This window comes from Zootoca vivipara, chromosome 7 (genome assembly GCF_965207765.1).
Source record: "Zootoca vivipara chromosome 7, rZooViv2.hap1.1, whole genome shotgun sequence".
Classification (NCBI taxonomy): Eukaryota; Metazoa; Chordata; class Lepidosauria; order Squamata; family Lacertidae; genus Zootoca; species Zootoca vivipara.
The window spans coordinates 89,830,903-89,853,872 of NC_142590.1; the positions used below are offsets into that span (position 1 = coordinate 89,830,903).

Here is a 22,970-nt window from a genome sequence, read left to right on the forward strand (position 1 = left end):
AAGCCCTTAAGCTTACATGTCCATGCCTTAAAGTTTGGGGGCAAAGAGAATCCAGCTTGTGGGTCTGCTGAAAATAAGCACAGCATATTTATTTGCTTTTTAATTTGTTAACTACCTACACAGTCCATGTGGATACATACCAAATGTGTTTCATTTGCATAGCTCCAGGCAGATCGTGAAGTTCAGATGTTTTGGCAGAGAATTCGGGTTACCATGGTGCAGGGGTGGGTAGGGAGAGGTTTGTAGGGACGCAACGTGCAGCCAGCAAACTGATCATTCATTAGATATATGTTGCAGGCCTCCTGACATTTTAAAAAATTGATTTAGAAAGCTGCTCCTGATTAGCAAGGCAGCAGTGTGTGTGTGTGTGCACTTTTGAATTGCTATTTATTTTTAATGTCCTTGCAAACTCAGAGGAGGCAATCTCCCTTTCCCCCCCTCTTTCACAGGAACATAAGAAGCTGCTTTATCCCAGGTCAGGTTCTCCCAGGTCAGATCATTGGTCCATTTATCTTAGTATTTTGTACACGGGTTCAGGCCCACCTGCCAATCACCTGACAAAGGTCCAGCGCTTTGCAAGCCCAGGCAGTCATAGAATCGCAGAGTTGGAAGGGGTCCCCGAGGGCTCTCTAGTTCAACCCCCTGCAATGCAGGAATCTCTACAGAAGCATCCAAGACAGATTATTAGTGGTTCCTGCAGAGCCCCGTCTTTTAAGTGCCCCACACCTGAAATAATAATGATGATAATGATAATAATGCTAATAATAATAATAATAATAATAATAATAATAATAATAATAATAATGCCCCACCCATCTGGCTGGGTTTCCCTAGCTACTCTGGGCGGCTCCCAACAGAATATTAAAAACACGATAAAATATCAAACATTTAAAACGTCCCTAAACAGGGCTGCCTTCAGATGTCTTCTAAAAGTCAGATAGTTGTTTATTTCCTTGACATCTGATAGGAGGGCGTTCCACAGGGCGGGCACCATTACAGAGAAGGCCCTCTGCCTGGTTCCCTGTAACCTCACTTCTCACAGTGAGGGAACCGCCAGAAGGCCCTCAGAGCTGGACCTCAGTGTCCGGTCAGAATGATGGGGGTGGAGACGCTCCTTCAGGTATACTGGGCCGTGCCTGTTTAGGGCTTTAAAGGTCAACACCAGGACTTTGAATTGTGCTCGGAAACGTGCTGGGAGCCAATGTAGGTCGTTCGGGACCGGTGTTATGTGGTCTCGGCAGCCACTCCCGCTGCCGCATTCTGGATTAATTGTAGTTTCTGGGTAAAACAGAGAGAGAGTGCTATGACATATTTTGTTCCAATGCAAATGTGTGTAGATGCAACGTCTTAAAAGTCATCTGTTTAGTTAGAATCATGGAGCTGTAGAGTTGGAAGTGACCCAAAGGTTGACTCCTGGGTTGCCTTCACTTTTAAGCTCAGCCCTACGCAAGGGTCACCTTCTTCCATCTCCGCTCTGGTCCTACTTTCTGTTCTCTCTCCCTGCTTCTTCCAGGGTACCGTCGTGGAGAAGCGGACTTTCCCGTGCCCGTTCTGCGAAGCCACCTTCACGTCCAAAACCCAGCTGGAAAAGCACCGTCTCTGGAACCATCTTGACCGGCCGCTGCCGGCCGCCCCTGCCCCGGTGGAAAACAGGTCGTCGAAAGTCTCCGGCAAGGGCAAGAAAAGGTACTGGCCTGCGGCCTTTGAGGCAGAGAAGAGGGAAAGCTCCCCAACCCCGTGGATTTTGGGATGGAAGGAGGGGGTCAGGCGTGAGAGGCCCCAATGTCTTAAACCCCACTTTAAACCAGCCCTCTATGCTTTGCCCTAGAGCTGCCGAGGGTTCAGCTTCCCTCACCATCCATCCCAAACAGGCAAAGGTGGAGAAGGCCGCCGCCCTGCATCGCCCCGAGAACGGAGAATGTGCGGCCGTGAGCCCGGGCAGCAAAGACTTCCAGACCAGGGCGGCCGCCATGCCTGGCACTCAGCTGTCGGGCGGCAAGGGCTCCAAGCATCAGTCGAGCAGGCAGGCCTCTGAGCAGGAGGAAGACCCCGAGAGGATGAAGCACAGTAAGACTAGAACAGCGACTCCCATCCACCCCAAGTCCTGGGTTTCCCCCGCCCAGTTTTAAGATTTGAAGCATGGTATTCCTGGTAGAAGTTGGTAAAATCACGTAGAATCTTAGAGCTGGAAAGGGATGCGAGGGTCATCTAGTCCAACCCCCTGCAATGCAGGAATCTCAGCTAAAGCATCCATGGCAGGTGGCCTCTGCTTCAATCCAACCTCTGCTTAAAATTCTCCAAGGAAGAGGGAGTCTGTTCCACGGCTGGACAGCTCTTACTGTCAGAATGTTCTTCCTGATGTTTAGTCGGAATCTCCTTACTTGTAACTTGAAGCCACAGGTTCGAGTCCTCCCCCACCAGAGCAGGAGAAAACAAGCTTGCTCCATTTTCCATGGGGAACTCTTTAGATATCTGAAGATGTCTCTCCTATATCCTCTCATTTTCCTCTTTTCCAGGCTAAACATGCCCAGCTCCTTCAACCACTCCTCATAAGGCTTAGTTTCCAGACCCTTGGCCACCTTGGTTGCCCTCTTTGCCATGGCGTGGAGAAAGAGGCTACAGAAAAGCTCTTCTCCGTCTCTCATAACACTAGAAATTGTGGGCCTCCTTAATGTTGGAGGATTCAGGACAGATGAAAGGAAGGACTTCTTCCCGCAGCGCATAGCTAAACTGTGGAACTGACGGCCGCAGGAGGCATGGATGGCGACCAACAGGGCTGCCACAAAATTGATCACAAGACACGGCACACATGCACCATTTGAACGGCAATGCCCAATTGGAGGGGGGGACCCCTCAAATATTTTAGGGGGGGGCTGAAGGGACCTCGGCCCCAAGAGTTGGCTCCTATGGCCCCCAACTTGGATGGCTTTAAAAGAGGATCAGAGAAATTCATGGAGGACAGAGGGCTCTTGTGTTCGAATCTGGTCGGCCACTGTGAGAACGGGATGCTGGACTGGTTGATGGGCCATTATCCTGATCCAGCAGACTATTATTATGTTCTTTAAACGGGGTTTTGCAGTAATTACATGCTATTTAAAAACAACAACCAGTAACTTGAATAATGAAGACCAACACCCCACATCATCAGAACAGAAAATTAGGGGAAATATATACTGCAGATGTGACTCCAGTGGTTGAAGCACGTTATTCTTGTGCCTGGAAAGATCTTCCATCACCTGAGGAGACACCCCCCCCCCTGTATTTCCGTATGAGTCTCCTTAACCTGGCTGCGTCCTGATTGGAGAGAAGCAAGCCTATAACAGGGACTCATGCAGAAATGCAACGGGCAGCCTCCTTTGGAACTGGTCGCTTTGCTGCATCCCTACCCACATTTGCTATCGAACGATTACAGCAAAGATGTGGCAAAATGACCTTCCCTGGACAAGAGGCCCTTTGTAAGGAGGAGAGGTCCAGTGAAGCAGATAGACCCCTCAACAGCAAGCATACAGATTCTGAACTGGTGGCTTGTGGCTACCCTCTTTCTGCAAGAAAGACATCCCAAGAAGGAGAAGGCAGAATAGGTTGACTCAGAGCTGAGGAATCCTAGTTTGCTTATGTTCAGGTTTCTATTGATGCTCCTGCTGTTTTGTTTTCTCCCCGAAACTAGTTTGAGCCATAGTAGTTGAGCCAATGTCCACCTTATCTTTGCATCCTTGTAAAATCACGCTTGTGTTGCTCCCATTTGGGAATCCCTTGCCTTAATAATATAGCAGCATCTATTTTGTCTATAGAGTCATAAATTTGGAGCCGTGTAGGCCTCTTAGTTTAAGTTCAGTGGAGAAAAACCAGAGGGACCCCCCAATTTTCTTCTAATGTTCAGCCAAAATCTCTCCACCTGTAACGTGTCGGGTAGATGAAGTTCTGCCCTCTGCAAAAACAGATAACACACACACACAGCCTCAATACACTTGAAGAGTGCTATCGAATCTTCATCACAGTCTTCTGTTCTCCAGGTTAAACATGCCCAATGCCTTCATTCTTTTCTCATAGGACTTGTTTTCCATGGCTGTCCCTGCTGTTGCTTGAAAAAGTGTGTTTCTAGTCCTTATGACTGTGGGAGATAAGCTTGAAAGCCCATGGGCAGTGAGAAGCCAGGAAAAAAAGCCAGACAGGGCTTTCTTTTCTGTGGCCTGGAATAAGATTTCAGCCCTGTGCTTATTCCCTGGGGAGTGAAGCAGCAGAATAAATTAGGCAAAAAAAGGGGCTTCACTGAAATGCTGAGTTGTTCTATTTAGACAGGGGTGTTGCACTCTTGAGCTTACCGTGCAGGTGTTTGACCAAGTTTTTATTTCTGTTTTCTCCTTTTTGAGTTAGGAAGGAAACAGAAAACTCCTAAGAAATTTACTGGAGAGCAGCCGTCCATCTCCGGAACATTTGGACTGAAAGGTAAATGATGATTCAGATGCATTCCTGTTTTGGGGAAGTATTTTGTAGAGTACAGTTATACCTCGGTTTGCGACCGCCTCCATTTGCAATCAATTGGTTTGCGACCCCCGCGGACCCAGAAGTGTTTACAAAGCGCTCTATCAGTGCTTTGCGCACGCCCAGAAGAGCCCCTCGGTTTACGATGAACTCAGGGAGCGACTGGCTCACCGGAACAAATTGCGGTCGCAAACCGAGGTATGACTGTATTTTGAACTTTCTGTTGCCGAGCAGCATCTTCCGCCTCAGTTTCATGGAGAGCCCTTCGTGTGTTGCAGAGGATTCTGGGAAATATTCTAGGCAGTGCCTTTGGTTTAAGCAAGGCACACACCACCACCTCAAGCTGCTGGGCCTCGCTGTTACCTGGCATGAAGTAAGAGCACATCCTGAAATACGCATTTCAGGAGAACCTCAGCCGTGGCAGGCAAAATATATTTGTGAGAAGTTTGTCCACCATTGCTACAGTTGTCATAGGGAGACCTCAGGCTCATGCAGCACATAATTAAACTATGGAATCAACCAACACAAAATGTGACAATGGCTTCACTAGGGGATTAAACAGCGTCATGGAGGGGGTTAAGAACTATCCATGGCCACTAGCCCTCGTGACTCTGGTTACCTTCACACGGCAGTTTATTCCATTTCCACTCCGTTTTCCTAATTGTTGATTTTCACATTATATTTGGACGTAAAAGGCACTTCTGTAGTGTAATACGGTGCAAGTTTGGCACTCCTTTCCACATTATTTGCAAATGGATTCCCACCCCACCCCAAAGCAAATAACATGGAAATGAGCACTAAGCTTGCACCTACATTCCATTAATGTTCCAGAAGGGGCTTTTACCCCATGTGAAAGCTCAAACAAAATGTAGAACGTAACACTCAGGGAAAAGTCTAGATTACTGCAATTGGTTATACATGGGGATGCCTCTGAAGGCTGTTTGGAAAGTCCAGAATTCACTGGCAAGGCTGCTTACTGGGGCAAGACAGTTTGAGCATATTACGCAGATCCTGGCCCAACTGCACTGGCTGCCAAATAGTTTCTAGGCCCAGTTCAAAGTGCTGGATTTGACTTATAAAGCCTTTAAATGGCTCAGGACCTCAAGGACCGGCTCTCCTCATATGAACCTGCTCAAACTCTGCAATCATCATCTGAGACCCTTCTTTATGTACGAACCACCCAGCCTGTTCTCACCTCTTACAAAAGCAAAATCCTTCCTTTTCTCCAGGGCTGGCGAAAGCAGAGGACAAGGCGAAAGCACACAGGGCAAAGAAACTGGAGGCATCTCTGAGCAGCGCCAGCAATGAAGATCTGAAGAAGAAAACGCCGGGGCCCAGTATAAGAAAGGATGCGGCCCCGACAGCAGCAGCTCCTTCTGCAACAGGTGGGCGGTTTGACCCAAGATCCTTCCTGGTGCACCCTCAGGATTTTCTTTCACAGAAAAGGACCCATTCCGAGGGCCACATTCCCTTCGGGGGGGGGGCGCATGGGTGGGGCCAGAGGCAAAGTTGGCAGAGCTGCAATTGCAAACGTTCGCTTTGGACAGTAGGCTAGTGTCTCAACACACACTCGCACATCCCTCGCCGTCCCCCGTCCAGGCAAGCCAGAGTCACGGCCAGGGTTCAAGGACACAGTTGAGACAGGCAGGAATGCCAGAGGAGGGCACGTGGCAGGATTGGTGAGTTGTGTGGCCAGGGAAGGCTGTGTGGCTTGTGGAACTTGCTCCAACGTGACTTGGGGAGGAGCACCTGTTTGCATGCAGGAGGCCCACTGTTCAGTCACTGGCTGGCGCTGGGGGAGCTGCTGCCCGCCAGTGCATACAATACTAATCTAGATTGACCAATAGTTTCATTTGGCTGAAGGCAGTTTATTTTGTTCCTATCTTTCAAGCCATTGCGGGGAAACCTGGTCGTTTGAGCAAACGTGGTCTGTTCGCTGTACGAGAGGCGTGCATTTTTGCTATCAAAACTTGAGGGATTTTTTATATATATAAAATAGTTATTTAAGTTGTGTGTTCTTTGTTTCTCAATTTGATCCTTTTACATGGCTTTGTATGTTTTGTGGTATTTTATGCATTGCAATTTGCTGTTACTTTTATTGATGACAGATTGATAATTCATTGTCGTGGCTGATAAGTGTTCAATTTTTATTTGCCAATGTTTAATGTTACTGTTTACTATTGAATTCTGATGGATTTCTGAATGTTGCTCTGTTTTATATAAGTTGCTTATTTTAAAGTTATTGTGACTTTTTGTATTAGATTCTTACTATTAATATTTGGCGTTCTATTACGTTTTTGTATGTGTTGGAAGCCGCCCAGAGTGGTTGGGGAAACCCAGCCAGATGAGCAGGATATAAATCATAAATGATGATTATTAATAATAATATTATTATTATTATTATTATTATGGTGCAACCCATATTATCATTATGGTGCAACCCAGCCAGGTGGGCAGAGTATGCATCTGTTGTTGTTGTTGTTGCTGCTGTTGCTGTTACTGTACTTTCCAGTGTTACCTTTTCAAAGTGCACTTTGTGGGTTAATTTGGGCTTTTCTTAAGTGTCCCTCAAGCCACTCCTTTTGGCTTTTAGGACCTGGGCAAGTAGGTATCTGGAGCCAGGGGGGGGGAAACGTGCTTCCCTGGGGAATCTCTTCCTGGCTCGAGGAAGGCAGGATGTTCCAAGCAAAGCACAGCTGCAACCTCTTCCAGCTGATCCACGTTCCCAGCTTTCGAGTCTCTGACCGCCGAGTAAACAACTCAGCAGCAGGCCTAGCCTGTTGCTCGGCAGTGGGAGCAAAGCCAAGCCCATGGCTGCTTGAGACGGTGTCTCGGCTCGGCCTCTTTCTGGCTGTGGTCCCTCATGGGGGCGGGCATTTAGATAAACACCGCAAGGAGTCCCGGAGCTCGTAGGCAGACCCTATGTTTCCTCAGATGTCGCTTTGCTTCAGAATGGAGCCGTCGCCGAAGCCACGCTCCAGCTTCCTTTCCTGTGCAATGACGGTGTCGGCGGAGCTCAGGGAGTATTGTTGTAGATGAGTTTTGCGGGGAGGCGGCACATCTTCTCGCCAGCCAGTCACGATCCCACGCTTTTCAGTGCAATTCTTCATGAACCCTCGAACCGCAAGCAGCCCTTAAAAAGAAAAAGAGGCATGTTGAAAAGAGGAGCGAAAGACTTATCTTCGCAAAAGCTCACTTGTTGTTACTTGGTCTGTTATTGTTACATATATATTTTTCCTTTATCTATATGCAGGAGTTGATAAAGGGACCGCTGAGGGATAAGGATATTTGTTTAAAAAGATGGATGCTAATTAGAGACAAGTTTGTAATATAAGCAGCATGTCATGGGGAAGAAATGGAAATATCTGAGAAAGAGAGTGGGAAGCCAGTTTTTTGGGGGGGAAATTGTGTTAAATTAGTTTTAACTTGGCGTTGATGTGTTATAAATTTGGAAAACGGATAAAAATTAATTGGCACAAAAAAGGAAAAAGGTGAATTTGTTGGACCGGAGCAAATTGAGTTTCCAGTGCATGCAATCAAACAGCGGCCCACAAAACAGCATAGGTCTATAGGACACCCAGGATTTAGCCCCACACAAACTTCCCCTCTTTCTTTGCCTGAAGTCATGGGCTGTCTTTCCTCTTTCTCCAGTGAGCCCAGAAGAGCAGTGGCAGCGGGCGATCAATGAGAGAGGGGAGGTGGCTTGTCCGACCTGCAGCATGATTACCCGGAAGACGATCCTTGGCCTCAAGAAGCACATGGAAGTCTGCCAAAAAGTAGGAAACCAAATGATTATTATTTTATTTATACATACATATATACACACCTTGCCCATCTGGCTGGGTTTCCCCAGCCACTCTGGGAGGCTCCCAAAACAATATTAAAAACATTATGAAAAATTAAACAATAAAAAACTTCCCTAAACAGGGCTGCCTTCAGATGTCTTCTAAAAGTCAGATAGTTGCTTATTGCCTTGACATCAGTTGGGAGGGCGTTCCACAGGGCGGGCGCCACCACCGAGAAGGCCCTCTGCCTGATTCCCTGTAACCTCACTTCTCGCAGTGAGGGAACCGCCAGAAGGCCCCTGGAGCTGGACCTCAGTGTCTGGGCTAAACGATGGGGTTGGAGACGCTCCTTCAGGTATACTGGACCGAGACTATTTAGGGCTTTAAAGCTCAGCCCCAACACTTTGAATTGTGTTCAGAAACATACTGGGACCCAATGTAGGTCTTTCAGGACCGGTGTTATGTGGTCTCGGCGGCCACTCCCAGTCACCAGTCTGGCTGCCGCATTCTGGACTAATTGCAGTTTGTGGGTCACCTTCAAAGGTAGCCCCACGTGGAGCGCATTGCAGTAGTCCAAGCGGGAGATAACCAGAGCATGCACCACTCTGTCAAGACAGTCTGCGGGCAGGTAGAGTCTCAGCCTGCGTACCAGATGGAGCTGGTACACATCTGCCCTGGACACAGAACTGACCTGTGCCTCCGTGGACAGCTGTGAGTCCAAAATGACTCCCAGGCTGCGCACCTGGTCTTTCAGGGGCACAGTTACCCCGTTCAGGACCAGGGAGTCCTCCACACCTGCCTGCTGTATCTATATGGATATAGATACAGTGGTACCTCCAGTTGCGGCCAGGATCCGTTCCAGAGCTCCGGTCACATCCCAAGGTTTCCACAACTGGAGGGTCCGCTTCTGCGCAGGCGCACGTGGCGAAAGACTTCTGGGTTTGCCGCTTTTGCAACCCGAGGGTAACGTAAGCCGAGGTGCTACTGTACAGGAAATTCCCCATTTACGCAGGGGTTACGGTCTGAGGCACTGCGCACATAAGTGAAATCACATATATTGGGAACACCATTGACAAAAGCCTGCAAATTCCCCAATCGCTCCATCCAAACCTCCTTGCTCAAACTCCCAACTCTCCACAGGCCTCGGAAAGTCGGTGCAAGGACTCCTGGGATTGCACTTGCAAAGGCTTGTGGGATTGCTAGGTGCTGTTTTCATGCTGGTTTTGCCCTTTCTGCACTCTTTTAGGGCCGTTTTTGCCCTTTTCCTAGTCGCTACCAGATTCGCAGTGATGCAGTTGCACACATATTGAACACATGTAAATGGAGAGTTGCGTGTTTATTTTATTGTTTTATTGCCAGTAAGGGCTTGGTGGGAAAAGCCCTGCTACTTTATTATTATTATTATTATTATTATTATGGAGGGTAAGCCTTTTGGCTATGATGGCTATACTCTGCCTCCACTGGGCCAGAGGCAGCAATGCTTCTGAAAACCAGTTTTGGGTGTGTTGACTTTTCGTTCCGCTTGCTTCAGCTGCAGGATGCCTTGAAATGCCAGCACTGTAAGAAGCAATTCAAGTCCAAAGCCGGTTTGAATTATCACACCATGGCCGAACACGTCAACAAGGTAGGAAACTCTGCTTGCATGTAAAACAAGTAAATGAATGTTCTGCACCGTGGCGACATACTGCCCTGGAACAAGCCGGATTCCGCAACTTGTGTGCTTTTCGCAAGTTTGCATCATTTCCCTTGTCTTCCGACGCGTGTTTTCGGAATTTGTGCTATTTATTGCCAGTGTGGTGTAGTGGTTAAGAGCAGTAGACTCGTAATCTGGTGAACTGGGTTCACGTCTCCGCTCCTCCACATTGGGCTAGTCACACTTCTTTGAAGCCTCTCAGCCCCACTCACCTCACAGAGTGTTTGTTGCGGGGGAGGAAGGGAAAGGAGAATGTTAGCCACTTTGAGACTCCTTAGGGCAAGCATGTCCAACAGGTAGATCATGATCTACTGGTAGATCACTGGATGTCTGCGATAGATCACTAGATCACTTTGGCTCCCCCAAAGAAGCTGAACAACTGCAGCTCCCCTAAAAAAAGCTCAAACATTTTACCTTCCCCCTGACAAAACTCAACAACTTTGACCCGAACCCCCCCCAAAATGGGCCTTCCTCCTTCCTAAACAAAGCTCAACAACTTTGACCTGAACCCCCAGAAATGGGGTAGATCACTGCCAGTTTTTAACTCTGTGAGTAGATCGCAGAGAGATCTGTGAGTAGATCTTGGGAGTTGGCCACCCCTGCCTTAGGGTAGTGATAAAGCGGGATATCAAATCCAAACTCTTCTTCTAATTGTCAAGGGGAGGGGCCGGGGAAAAGGGCCAAGAAGCTGTGCTGGGCACTGGTGCCTCCACACCCCATGACTATTAATCTTGTTCCACAACCCCTCTGGCACCTGAAGTCTCACCATGTGTTGCCCACACACTTTGGAACATCCCTTTGCAACCACGAGGGCGGGGGGGGGGGAAGGAAAGCAGAGATTCTCACTTTTCTGCACTGCCATTGCTCTGCAATAGTTGCATAGTATTGGGTAATGGTGCCAGGGTGCTTTCCACTGGCGTTCTTCCTGCCTTTTTATCAAATTCCTCTTTCTGAGGTGTGAGGCAGACAAGGGCCCACGGCATGTACGAAAGGCCTCGATAGCATTGCAGGTTTTCTCGATTCCTTCCCTGCAGCCAGTTCCTGTGGAAGCCGCCGCCCCTCTCAGCGAGCACGAAGAGCGGGAGAGGTTGAGGAAAGTACTGAAGCAGATGGGGAAACTAAAATGCCCTGTCGAGGTACTTCTTTTCGCTCTTGGCTAATATTTCCAGCAGAGAAAGAGTTGGGGAAGCCAGTGAATTTTTCAGTGAATGCAGTACGATCACATTTTACGCATATTTGTCAGGCGCGTTTGACGTTAGGTGGTTGAAGGCCAGCTGGTTGAAATCACACAAATTTAACGCCCAGAAGGCAGAGAGCTCAAAAGCTCTCTTTGTTCAGGGTTTTCCCGGCGCAGAAAGAGCTTTTAAGATCTTGGGATCTCACGAGTGCATTCCAGAGTCCAGTAAGCAAGGCAGAGAGCTGTTGGGGCGCAAGGCAGAGCATGGATGTGCTGTCTTAACACAGATACTGTAAATCTATGGCCCGCAACTGCACTTTACGTTTAAAGCAATATCACGCCCCTTTAAGAAGTCATGGCTTCCCCGCAACGAATTCTGGGAACTGTAGTTTGTTAAGGGTCATGAAAGTTCTCTGGGAAGACGGATTGATTGTTAAAATACCCTGGATATTGTAGTTCTTGGGGGCAGGGAAATAGGGTTTCCCCCCCCCCCAAAAAACCCCTCTCGGTTCCCAGGATACTTTGGGGGAAATGGTGCCTGTTTAAAGTAGTATGATAATGCTTTAAAGTTCGATGGCGGTTTCCCCCTAGCCATGAGTGGCTGGGAGATTACAGAACTCCTTTCTGGCTTCCTCGCAAGAGCAGGACTCATGATCAGAAAGCAGCTCTGGCAGACACCCTCTTTTCTAGCTCCCTGATTTGACACAACTGCTGGACAGAGAGCCTACAGCTGTTGGCAAATCTCTACCATGCTGCCCTCCTGGCCAGATGAGGGGAAGAAAGGTATATTGCAGAGGAGAAGTGGCAGCAGCCACCAGAACTTTAAGGAGAGCATGGCTGCTGAATCAGGCCAATGTCCCCCATCTGATCCAGTATCCCGTTCTCATAGTAGCCAGCCAGGCGGCCTGGTGGGAAGCTGGCAAGCAGGTATTGAGCCCGTTGGCATTCTCCCTGCTCTGAACAACTGGTTTTCAGAGACACCCTGCCTCCCCACAGTGGAGGTAAAACAACCAATGTGGTTAGTAGTCATTGATAGCTTTAGGTAGAAAGGTAAAGGTAAAGGACCCCTGGACGGTTAAGTCCAGTCAGAGGCGACTATGGGGTTGCGGCGCTCATCTTGCTTTCAGGCCGAGGGAGCCGGCGTTTGTCTGTAGACAGCTTTCCGGGTCATGCGGCCAGCATGACTAAACCGCTTCTCACAATGGAACACCGTGATGGAAGCCAGAGTGTACAGAAATGCCATTTACCTTCCCACCGCAGATGTGCCTATTTATCTGCTTGCACTGGTGTGCTTTTGAACCGCTAGGTTGGCAGGAGCTAGGACAGAGCAACGGGAGCTCATTCCGTCACGGGAATTCGAACCGCCGACCTTCCGATTGGCAAGCCCAAGAGGCTCAGTGGTTTAGACCACAAGCGCCACCCAAGTCCCTATTGATAGCTTTATGAGCTGGTCTCACCTGCTTTTGAACCCATGCAAGTTGCTGGCATTCCCACCACGTCACGTCTCTCCTGTCTTGCTTCCTGCAGGGGTGTGTGGCTACTTTCTCCAGCCTTATGGGGTACCAGTACCACCAGAAGCGGTGCGGGAAGCAGCTGTCCGAGGTGGAGAAGCCCGTCTTCACCTGCCTGCACTGCGGGAAGACGTACAAGTCGAAAGCTGGACACGACTACCACGTGCGGTCGGAGCATCCGTCCACGGTAAGGCCCCCCGAGCCTCTTCCCTCCAGCCCAACAGTTTCATGCTGCTGAGTATCATTATGTTGCAAGACATTGCATTTTGCAAAGTGCTTCCTCACCTTTTATTTTTTTAGAAAAATAGTTTTTATTTGCATTTTTAATACAAAAACAAGCAAAAAAAACCCACACACCCTTCCCTCCAACCCCCAGTTGTACAACTTTCATACCAATCTCGATGCACAACTAAATACCTACTGACTCCCCTTCCATCCTTTTCCTGGTTTCTGTACTTTTCTGCTAAATTGCGTATTCCAAATTTTTAATCTTCAAATATCTTCCTCTGCTAATTTCTGTTAGTGCCTATTCTGCGGGAGTTACTCAAGACCAGCTAGATTATTTACTTGTTTATACTGGTTCTTTCAAATATTCAATAAACATTTTCCAATCCTCCTTATATCCTTTATCATACCTTTCTCTTGCCCTATTCGTTATGCCTGCCAGTTCAGCATATTCAAGCATTTTAAACTGCCACTCTTCTTTGGTGGGTACCATACTCATTCTCCACCTTTGTGCCAGTAAAATTCTGGCTGCGTTGGTGGCATATATATATATATATATATATACACACACACACACACACACACACACACACACACACACACACACACACACACACCATTCCCAAAAGGAATGTCTCGGGCTTCTGGGGGAAGGTTTTAATGAATAACTTTTAAAAATCATTGTAAATTCCTTTCCAGAATTCCCTGATTACTTTACAGTACCACCACATGTGGAGAAAGGTTCCTTCTACTTCATTGCATTTCCAACATTTATCTTTTTCTTTTATCAACATTTTTGCTAGTTTGGCAAGGCACCGGCGGCAAGGCCACAGTGATCTGCTGTTGGTGTTTGTCTCAGCTTGCAAAATTTGGTTCTTTGAGTGCTGATGATTTTAATACTCCTTATTTTAATGAATTCATTGTTTTGGGTGGCTCTGAACCACCTTGATTTCCCCCCTTTTAATAGAAGGCAGCGTTATAATTATTTTAAATACAGTGCAGCAACATCTTGCGCACATTTAACATGCACGATTTTGAGTGTACGCGGCTGAAGGCAGGCTGGTTAAAAGTATGCAAGTTAAACCCAAACCTGGCGAGGAGTTTAAAAGCTCATTCTCTGGCTTGTGGATCCTGGTGGCAGCCCTTGACATATAGTATCCAGGCTTTTTCATGCTGATGCAGAAGATGGGGCTGAACTTCCCCAGTCAACACTGCTTGTCGTTCTTTGGGTACCCCTTTCCACCTTCACCCCCTTTCCCCCCTGACTTCTCAGCCTCCTGAACAGCCCGAGATAAAGCCTGAAGTCAGCCTCGCCGAAGATTTCGAGAGGACTCCGAGCGGCAGGATCCGGCGCACGTCAGCCCAGGTCGCCGTCTTCCACTTGCAGGAAATCGCCGAGGACGAGCTAGCCAAGGACTGGACCAAACGGAGGATGAAGGACGACTTGGTGCCCGAGACAAAGCGAGTGAGAGCCTGCCACTTACCTGACTTTTGCTGAAGGCGGGGTGCAGGGAAAACAGGGTCTGTGGGTCTTGTTCTGGGGTACTTGTTGGGGTATGTGGCTTGGGGGTTTTTCAGCTGGCTGGTTTGGAAACAAATTGGAAATCAGACAGGCTCTCTCTCTCTCTCTCTGCGCCTGACCAGAGAAGGCAAGCTTAGGGAATCGTTTTTGCAGGACCAGGTGTAGCTCTTCCGACAGCAGGGCTCACAGCTTCAGTACCACTCTGTTGTTGCTTGCAGTGATCATGTTGTACTGAGTTAGCATGCTCTAATCATCTGGGACCATATAACACTGGTCCTGAGACATCTGCATTGGCTCCCAGTAGGTTTCCGGGAGCACAATTCAAAGTGTTGGTGCTGACCTTTAAAGCCCTAAACGGCCTCGGCCCAGTATACCTGAAGGAGCGTCTCCACCCCCATTGTCCAGCCCGGACACTGAGGTCCAGCGCCAAGGGCCTTCTGGCAGTTCCCTCCCTGCGAGAAGTGAGGTTACAGGGAACCAGGCAGAGGGCCTTCTCGGTAGTGGCGCCTGCCCTGTGGAACACCCTCCCAGCAGATGTCAAGGCAATAAGCAACTATCTTACCTTTAAAAGACATCTGAAGGCTGCCCTGTTTAGGGCAGTTTTTAATGTTTGATGCTGTATTGTGTTTTTAATATTTGTTTGGAAGCTGCCCAGAGCTGGGTATAAATAATAAAATTATTGTTATTATTAGCCTACTAGATGTGCATATGTGCAAGGTCCTCAGTGTTTTCTTTCTCTGCCACTGGTCGAGCTTTCCTTTGTCACACTGCCTTGTTGATTTCATCCAGTTAAAGATCTGTTCATTTTGGTGAAACACAGATACACGCACTCCAGCCAGTCTTTTTAAACTTGGGGAAATGAAAATAACAGAATCGTTTTTGGGGAAAAACTTGTTGAAATAATAAGCAGATTAAATGAATAATAATGCAGTTTTTTTGTAGAGCTGTGTTCTAGATTCCGAAGTTTATTAACCACTGCTTCTCATCCGCCAGCTAAATTACACCCGTCCTGGGCTTCCGAAGCTCAACCCGAGGCTTCTGGAAACCTGGAAAAACGAAGTGAAGGAAAAAGGACACATCAACTGCCCTAATAACGTGAGTGCCTTGTTTTCTGCAGGGCTGATTGGAAAATGAAAGGGATGTTTCCCCCCTGTTCTGTTTCATGCTGTGTAATAATGGACATGCTGCAGATTGGAACAGATCTCTTCCTGAGTTCTCACATTCTTAAGGTTTCATGGCCAGGGTGCCCAGCCCTTGAGTCGAAAAAGTTGCCTCTCCCTGATCTCCAGGAAAGGCTTGTTAACAGGGCTGTGGGGAGGTGGGAGGGACATTGTTCCCAGAGCAGGTGAGAGGCATTAGCCGGTTAGCACGGCCACTCTGAAACGGATAGCATCTTTGCCCAGGCGATTAGCCCAATTTCCCTTTCCACATCAGACTCGCAACCGGCGGTTCCGTAAGATCTCCTGTTGCCCAGCAGGCCTCCCGTAACTGCTTGAAAGCGCCTTGAATTTTCAAAGGTCCATTTAGGGACGTGTTTTGCCTGCTAGAGACGGAGCCACATGACTCCCATTAGCAGTAATTAGAAGCATGTGGCAAGATCCCAACAGGCAGATCGCCTGTAAAATTAACCTTGTGACGACAAGAGGGAGCTTGCAAAGAAGGAGAGCCTTGTGGGAATTTGGGGGGTGGGGTAGGGTGGGTCGCTGCAACCCCATGAAAGGGGGAAAGGAGAGGGGGGGGGAGATTACAAAACCCTACTTAACATGTGCTGCGCTGTTTTCGCTTCCAGTGCTGCGGTGCCATCTATTCCAGTGTGTCCGGTTTGAAAGCCCACCTTGCAAACTGCAACAAGGTAAGGCGTTTTAAGAGGCTTATAGCCCAACTTCATTATTATTATTACATTTGTATACCGCCCTTAATCAGGAAGATCTCAGGCAGTTCACAGCATAAAAACACAAAATAAAAACACAAAATACACAATGAAAGCCAAAACAAAACAATAACAATAACCACCCACAAACACATATAAAAAGGACACATAGTGCTAATCAGGCAAAAACCTGATTGAAGAGGAACATTTTTGCCTGGCACCTAAAGATGTACAGTGAAGGCGCTAGGCGAGCCTCCTTGGGGAGGGCATTCCACTGCAGAAAAGGCCCATTCTCGTGTTGCCACCCTCCGGATTTCTCATGGAGGAGGCACATGACGAAGGGCCTCAGGTGGTGGGTGATCTCGGTGTCTGGGTCAGTTCATATGAGTAGAGGCTGTCCTTGAGCTATTGAGGTCCTGAGATGTTTAAGGCTTTATAGGTCAAATTCAGCACTTTGAATTGGGCCTAGAAACTAATTGGCAGCCAGTGCAGTTGGGCCAGGATCAGTATAATATGCTCAAACTGTCTTGCTCCATTGAGCAACCTGGCCGCTGATTTCTGCAACAGCTGAAGTTTCCGAACCTTCTTCAGAGGCAGCCCTACGTATAATGCATGGCAGTAATCTAACCTAGAGGTCACCAGTGTATAGACGACAGAAGTTAGACTATCCCTGTCCAGATAGGGGCACAGCTGGGCCACCAGCCGAGCTGATGGAAAGCACTCCATGCCACCAAGGCCACCTGAGCCTCAAGCAACAGCAAAAGATCTAGGAGCAATCCCCAAGCAATGTACCCACTCCATCAGATGGAGTGTTACCCCGTCAACAGCAAACAAGCTCCCACCCATCCGGTCTAGGGAACCACCCACTAACAGTGCCTAGTCTTATATGAACTGAGCTTCAGTTTGTTGGCTCTCATCCAGTTCATTACTGAAGCAAGACAACGGTCCACCAGCACATTTACTGCCTCACTTGCAGATGTCAAGGAGAAGCAGATTAACATGAGTTTCCACGTGTTGATCATCCGTCCTAGCACAAACCATCAAGACTCCCTCATCCTACACCAGAAGTCCATGCCAAAGATAGGAGGACCAGATCCTTTTGGCATGGACTCTCTGCGCCAACTCGGCTTAAGCAGTATGATTATTCATTTAATTTATAATAATTTTATTATTTGTACCTTGCCCATCTGACTAGGTTGCCCCAGCCACTCTGGGCATCTTCTAGCATATATATAAGAACACAATAAAAAAATTAAGCATTAAAAACTTCTCTATGCAGTGGTACCTCTGGCTGCGGATGCCATCCGTTCCAGAGTTCTGGTCAGATCCCAAGGTTTTCTCAACCGGAGTTGCCTGTTCTGCGCATGCGCATGGCGTGGTAGAGCACTTCTGTGTATGCGCGCGGGGCAAAACCCGAAAAAATACTTCCGGGTTTGCCGCGTGTGTATCCCGAGGTGCTCGTAAGTAGAGGTACCATTGTACAGGGCTGCCTTCAGATGTCTTCTAACGGTTGTACAGATTTATCAATCACGTCCTGCAAAGCATCTAGAAGTGATACCAAAATACTGTACAGTCGTACCTCGGGTTGCGAACACCTCTGATTACGAACAACTCGGGTTACGAACTGCACAAACCCGGAAGTATTTTCGGCGCGTGCGCAGAAGCTCATGCGCAAAATGGCGGTTTCGGGTTACGAACTTTTCGGGTTACGAACTGCGACCCGGAACGGATTGCGTTCGTAACCCGAGGTACCACTGTACAATGAAAACATCTGTAAAATAATTGTGTATATAAAAGCAGTTATGGGTACTCATACTGGGCAGGGTATAAGTAATAAATTATTATTATTATTATTATTAGGTGGTACCCTGCGGCATCCCACAGCACAGATGCCAAGGTGCTGAGAGGGAGTGATGCTATGTTATTACCTGCAACCGACCTCAGAGATAGGACAGGGGTGACTGCAAAGCAGGGCCCCAATGCCCGTGTCACAGAGCCAGCTCTGGAGGATGCCATAGCCAGTGGTATCCAAAACCCGCGAAGAGGTCATATAACGGCAATGTTGAGAACCCTTCCCTGAGTGCATAGGCAGAAATCCTTTCCCAAACGTTCACTCCCCGCCCTCAGCTTTCAGTGCCCTCTGCCAAATTCACGCCCCTCGTTAGAAAACGGCTGGCTTGTTCATTCAGATGCTTCCAGTTGTGTGAAGATGCCCCTCTCCTCTGTCAGACGCTTGCCTGCTTCACATGAAGGCCACAGATCCAGCTGCAAACATCCTCCCGCAACTCCCGCTACACCCCCTCTCCCACTGGGAGCTCGTACATCACCTCATTGTCAATAAGGAATATATTACGCATTCTCTAGTGGCAGATGGAGGCAGAGTAGGGAGCTCATTCATTTTCCGCAAGGTCAGCGATAGCAGAAATCCAGGGTTTTAATTAGCTGCTCGGCAACCCAGAAGAGAAATTTCAAAAGCTTTATTGATCAGGTTCGGCCATAAATTAGAGGAAGCCTCTGCTCCTCGTAGCGGGCTGCAGTGTAGAATGAAGCTGCTGTTCTGCTCCATGTGCCAGCTTGGGTAGGCTGGCGCAACATCAGGGATGGCCAGCTCCACGGGGGGTTCAAGCTGGGGCAAGTGGAAGATGTTGCTTCAGCAACTGACAGCTGTTAGCTTTTCTGTGCTAAAACAGATGCCTTGCACAACGCTTGAATATAAATCTTTACTTGTCAGGTTGGCAACAGTTGAACAGGTATTATTCACTTATTATTATTATATTAAATTTATATATTAATGAAAGCAATGTGTTTCTCTCCCTTGAGCCCAAGAGAGGGCTTAGTCCTTTTGCTATCAAACCTGCTTCATAGGAGTGCATAAGTTATTAATCCATAGCTTGCCTGTCCTCACATACTCCTCCAGACAGCATCTGAATTCACCACACTCCCATGTTCTCAAAGAAACAACAGTATCAAAATAAGCAACCTGTAAGGGGGAGAGATTACAGAGAACCCCCCCCTCTCATCAGGAGCAGTTCCTCCCCAAGCAGCCATGAAAGTGCGGGGTCTGAAGGGGCTAGTCAGGAAGAGGAGAGAGAGTGCCAGGTCTCTGGCAGCATGGGAGTGCCCCTGCTCCACAGGCGGGAAGAGAGAGAGGCGGAAAGGGGGGAAAGGGAAAAGACGGAGCGTAGACCCTTTCCCCCAGCACCGGAATTACGGAGGAGGAGAAAGGGGAGGAGATTCACTGTCCCGAGGCTGTTATGTTGGTCGAAATCGCGAAAAGGGGCAGTGCCGGATTCTGGATCGGAATGAGCAGACATGCATCCAACAGCTCGTTACACTGTAAATAGAGTACACCAATAAAGACTGTTAAAAGACAAGCATGTGGGAAGTCGTTACTCTAGAGTAGTCGCAACAACCCTGAGACAACCCAACTGCCACCATTTATTCTTTGTGAAATACATTTACAATGCAAATACAGTACAAATACTAACAGCAACCTCAGAACGGACCTTAGATAAGGTCCATCTAGGGGCGCGCAGGGGGTGTGTGTAAGCTCCTCTGCCAGAAATCCCTCATCTTTTGCCCTCCATCTCACCCTGAGCGAGCTAAGTTTTCAAATGCATGAGCACAGGACAGGTTCTGAGAGGTCCCAGTGAGAGAGTTAACCCTTCCCTGGATCCCCAGGGGAGGTTCTGACCCCCCACCTGAATCCTCCATATTTGAAGGAGCCTGAAGATCCCCTGGCGCCTGAATGGCACAGTCCCAAGGACAAATCTATCCTATGTAGACGATCAACACATCTCCAAGATACCCTCCGGGGCCGAGCTCACGCGGCCGGACCTTTGTCTTGCAGGGAGACCACTCTGTGGGGAAGTATCGTTGTCTTCTGTGTCAGAAGGAGTTTAGCTCAGAAAGCGGCGTCAAGTACCACATCATTAAGACTCACTCGGAGGTAAGTACTGGGCCTTGTCGGCGAAGGACTTTGGGGGGCAGTTCCCCCACTCCAAAAGCCGAAACCCTTGTGAGGCCTACAGGAGAGTGGTCCCAGTGAGCTGGAGTAAATCATTATTCTTTTCTAATAATATAGGAGCAAATTTCAAACTTCCTACTTCCAGCTGACTGAAATTAGTCGCCCAGATTTGCTGCCTTATTTTCCAGTAGCTAATTTTTTTGGGGGGGGGGGCGGGTTCTAGGGAGGGTTTCATGAAGGGGAGGGGACATCATACCCTGCACCAAAGGCAGTCTAGGACAGTGTTTCCCAACCTTGTGCCTCCAGCTGTTTTTTGGACTACAACTCCCATCATCCCTAGCTAGCAAGACCAGTGGTCAGGAATGATGGGAATTGTAGTCCGAAAACAGCTGGAGGCACAAGGTTGGGAAACACTGGTCTAGGATACTCCCTGTCAGGGACTGGGCAGATGAGGAGGAGTGGTGGAGACGGCCGCCCCAAGAGCCTTCCAGGCAGGAGGGAGAGGAGAGGGTATGGACCCAGGATCGTGGTGGTTTGAAACGGGACACTTCCCAGAAGAGGTAGAAAAGAGCTGGGGAATCATGGAGGGTGAGGAACAGGAGCCAGCTAGCAGATGCCCTAGTCCTGAACAGGGACAGGAGTCATATGTAGTAGAAACAGTACAGCAGCTGCTTGACACCATGTCCCTTGAAAGAGAACCAGGTGTGCCCTTTGTGTCTTTGAGCAGAAAGCCAAACAGAAACGGAAATATTCTCTTGTCGGCCACCGTAGGCAGCAGGAGGGGTCTGAGATGTAGAGGAAGTCAGAGGGAAGAGCGGGCACCCTGGGCAACAGCTCTATAGAATCATAGAATCATGGAGTTGGAAGAGACCACAAGGGCCATCCAGTCCAACCCCATGCCAAGCAGGAAACACCATCAAAGCATTCCTGACATATGGCTGTCAGGCCTCTGCTTAAAGACCTCCAAAGAGGGAGACGCCACCACACTCTTTGGCAGCAAATTCCACTGTCGAACAGCTCTTACTGTTCTTCCTAATGTTTAGGTGGAATCTTCTTTCTTGTAGCTTGAATCCATTGCTCTGTGTCCGCTTCTCTGGAGCAGCAGAAAACAACCTTTCTCCCTCCTCTATATGACATCCTTTCATATATTTGAATATGGCTATCATATCACCCCTTAACCTTCTCTTCTCCAGGCTAAACATACCCAGCTCCCTAAGCCGTTCCTCATAAGGCATTGTTTCCAGGCCTTTGACCATTTTGGTTGCCCTCTTCTGGACACGTTCCAGCTTGTCAGTATCCAGCTTGAGAGGAGTCCCATTTCCTGATCTCCGTGTATTTCTGATTCCAATAAGCATCCTTAAAAGCAGCTCTCTCTCTGCTTGTCTGGATTCTCTGGGCAGTTAGCCAAGTGAGCTGCCTGTTGGCTTCCCTCCCTTCCTAGTCTACTTTCGTTTCCTTGGTTCACCCAATTTGGGGGAAGGATTTTGGGGCAAACCCCCAAACTGAAGCAGGGGATTGCAGCTCAGAATGGTTCAAGTGGGGGTGAGACGCTTCATTTAGTTGTTGTTGGTTTTTTAAGTTCTGAAAACTGCCACATTTGCTGGTAGTTGTGGCAGTGCCGCAGCAGCAGCCGTTGCGGCAGAGCTGCGGCTGCTGCTATTCCGCGCCGTGTCCTAATTGAGAACCCAACTCTGTGCTCCTTTCCTTCCTTGAACGCAGAACTGGTTCCGGACTTCCACGGAGGCCATCCGGAAGAAAAAGATCAGCGAGCCGACCTCTCCCAGCCACGAGGAGGAGAAGAAAAGCACGGATGGGAAGAAGAGGGGGCGGAAGCCGAAGGAAAGGCCTCCAGAATCTTCCGCCAAAAGCAAAGAGATAGGCAAGACGAACCATAAGAAACCGGCGGGGCCCTGGGAGGCCGCGGACTTCAGCCCCGATGAGAGAGAGCGAGGTAACAAGCCCCCCCACAGCAAGAAAGGGGGGTCCAGTAAAATGCCAGAGAAATAAGCCGTCGTTTTGGGGGGGAGAAAACGAAACGAAACAAAACTCTCTAATGATTAGTTTACAGCCCAGGGTAATGTGGCGGAGGGAGGGGAGAGCTACCCCCAGTATACGCTGGGCCCCTCCAACTTCTGCTCATCCCTTTTTTAAAAACGAAAAACCACTTTAAAATCACGGGACATTTTGTTTTCACCACTGGAAGAAGAGAACGAAACGAGGAACGGCCGCTGTTATTTTTCCGTCGGAAACCTCTGCGGATTGTACATAACCCCCTCCCGCTGCGGTGGTGGGCACATGTGGGTCAGGCGCCCCTCGTCCAGGGGCAGGTGGAATAGTAAGGTGGTTTGTCGGCAGCCTCCTTCCTTTCTTCCTGCCTCTGAATTCGAACCCAATGCCACTCAAGGAAAGAGAGGGAGAAGGAAAGAGAGAGCAAACGGGGGTTTGCTCAAGCAAAGGGAGAGGAAAGTGCAATAGGAACCCAGGCGTAAGCTGGTAAAAATTCTTTTTTTAAAAAAGCTATTATTATTTGTGGATTCCTTTTCAGGTAGCAGTCATGTGTTAGGAAATAGAGCTGGTGGGAATTTTACAGATGAAATTATTGTTGTGATTGTGGTTGCGAACCAGCTTTCTTTTATAATTTTCATAGGAGATGCTTTTTTTACGAAGGAAAAAAGGAAAAAACAAAAACCCGACGAGGTCGTTTGACGACCGACGTTTCGGGATTGTCGTTTCGTTAG

The 22,970-nt window shown here is 48.5% G+C and overlaps 1 protein-coding gene across 4 annotated transcripts in view; it reads left to right on the forward strand.

The window, feature by feature from the left end:
• The window catches only part of ZNF512B (zinc finger protein 512B), a 39,067-nt gene extending 16,441 nt beyond the window's left edge, over positions 1-22,626 (forward strand). For 2 of the 4 annotated variants that reach the window (XM_060277356.2, XM_060277355.2), the window contains exons 5-17: positions 1,514-1,686; positions 1,829-2,067; positions 4,369-4,446; positions 5,712-5,867; positions 8,134-8,258; positions 9,799-9,891; positions 10,995-11,096; positions 12,665-12,835; positions 14,147-14,338; positions 15,389-15,490; positions 16,185-16,247; positions 20,116-20,214; positions 21,952-22,626. In XM_060277356.2, the coding sequence (XP_060133339.1) occupies positions 1,514-1,686; positions 1,829-2,067; positions 4,369-4,446; positions 5,712-5,867; positions 8,134-8,258; positions 9,799-9,891; positions 10,995-11,096; positions 12,665-12,835; positions 14,147-14,338; positions 15,389-15,490; positions 16,185-16,247; positions 20,116-20,214; positions 21,952-22,239 (1,881 nt within the window). In that variant the 3' untranslated portion in view covers positions 22,240-22,626. The remainder of the gene's footprint in view (positions 1-1,513; positions 1,687-1,828; positions 2,068-4,368; positions 4,447-5,711; positions 5,868-8,133; positions 8,259-9,798; positions 9,892-10,994; positions 11,097-12,664; positions 12,836-14,146; positions 14,339-15,388; positions 15,491-16,184; positions 16,248-20,115; positions 20,215-21,951) is intronic. The other 2 variants (XM_088674747.1, XM_088674746.1) reach the window with 1 other exon arrangement.
• The last annotated feature ends 344 nt before the right edge of the window (positions 22,627-22,970 follow it).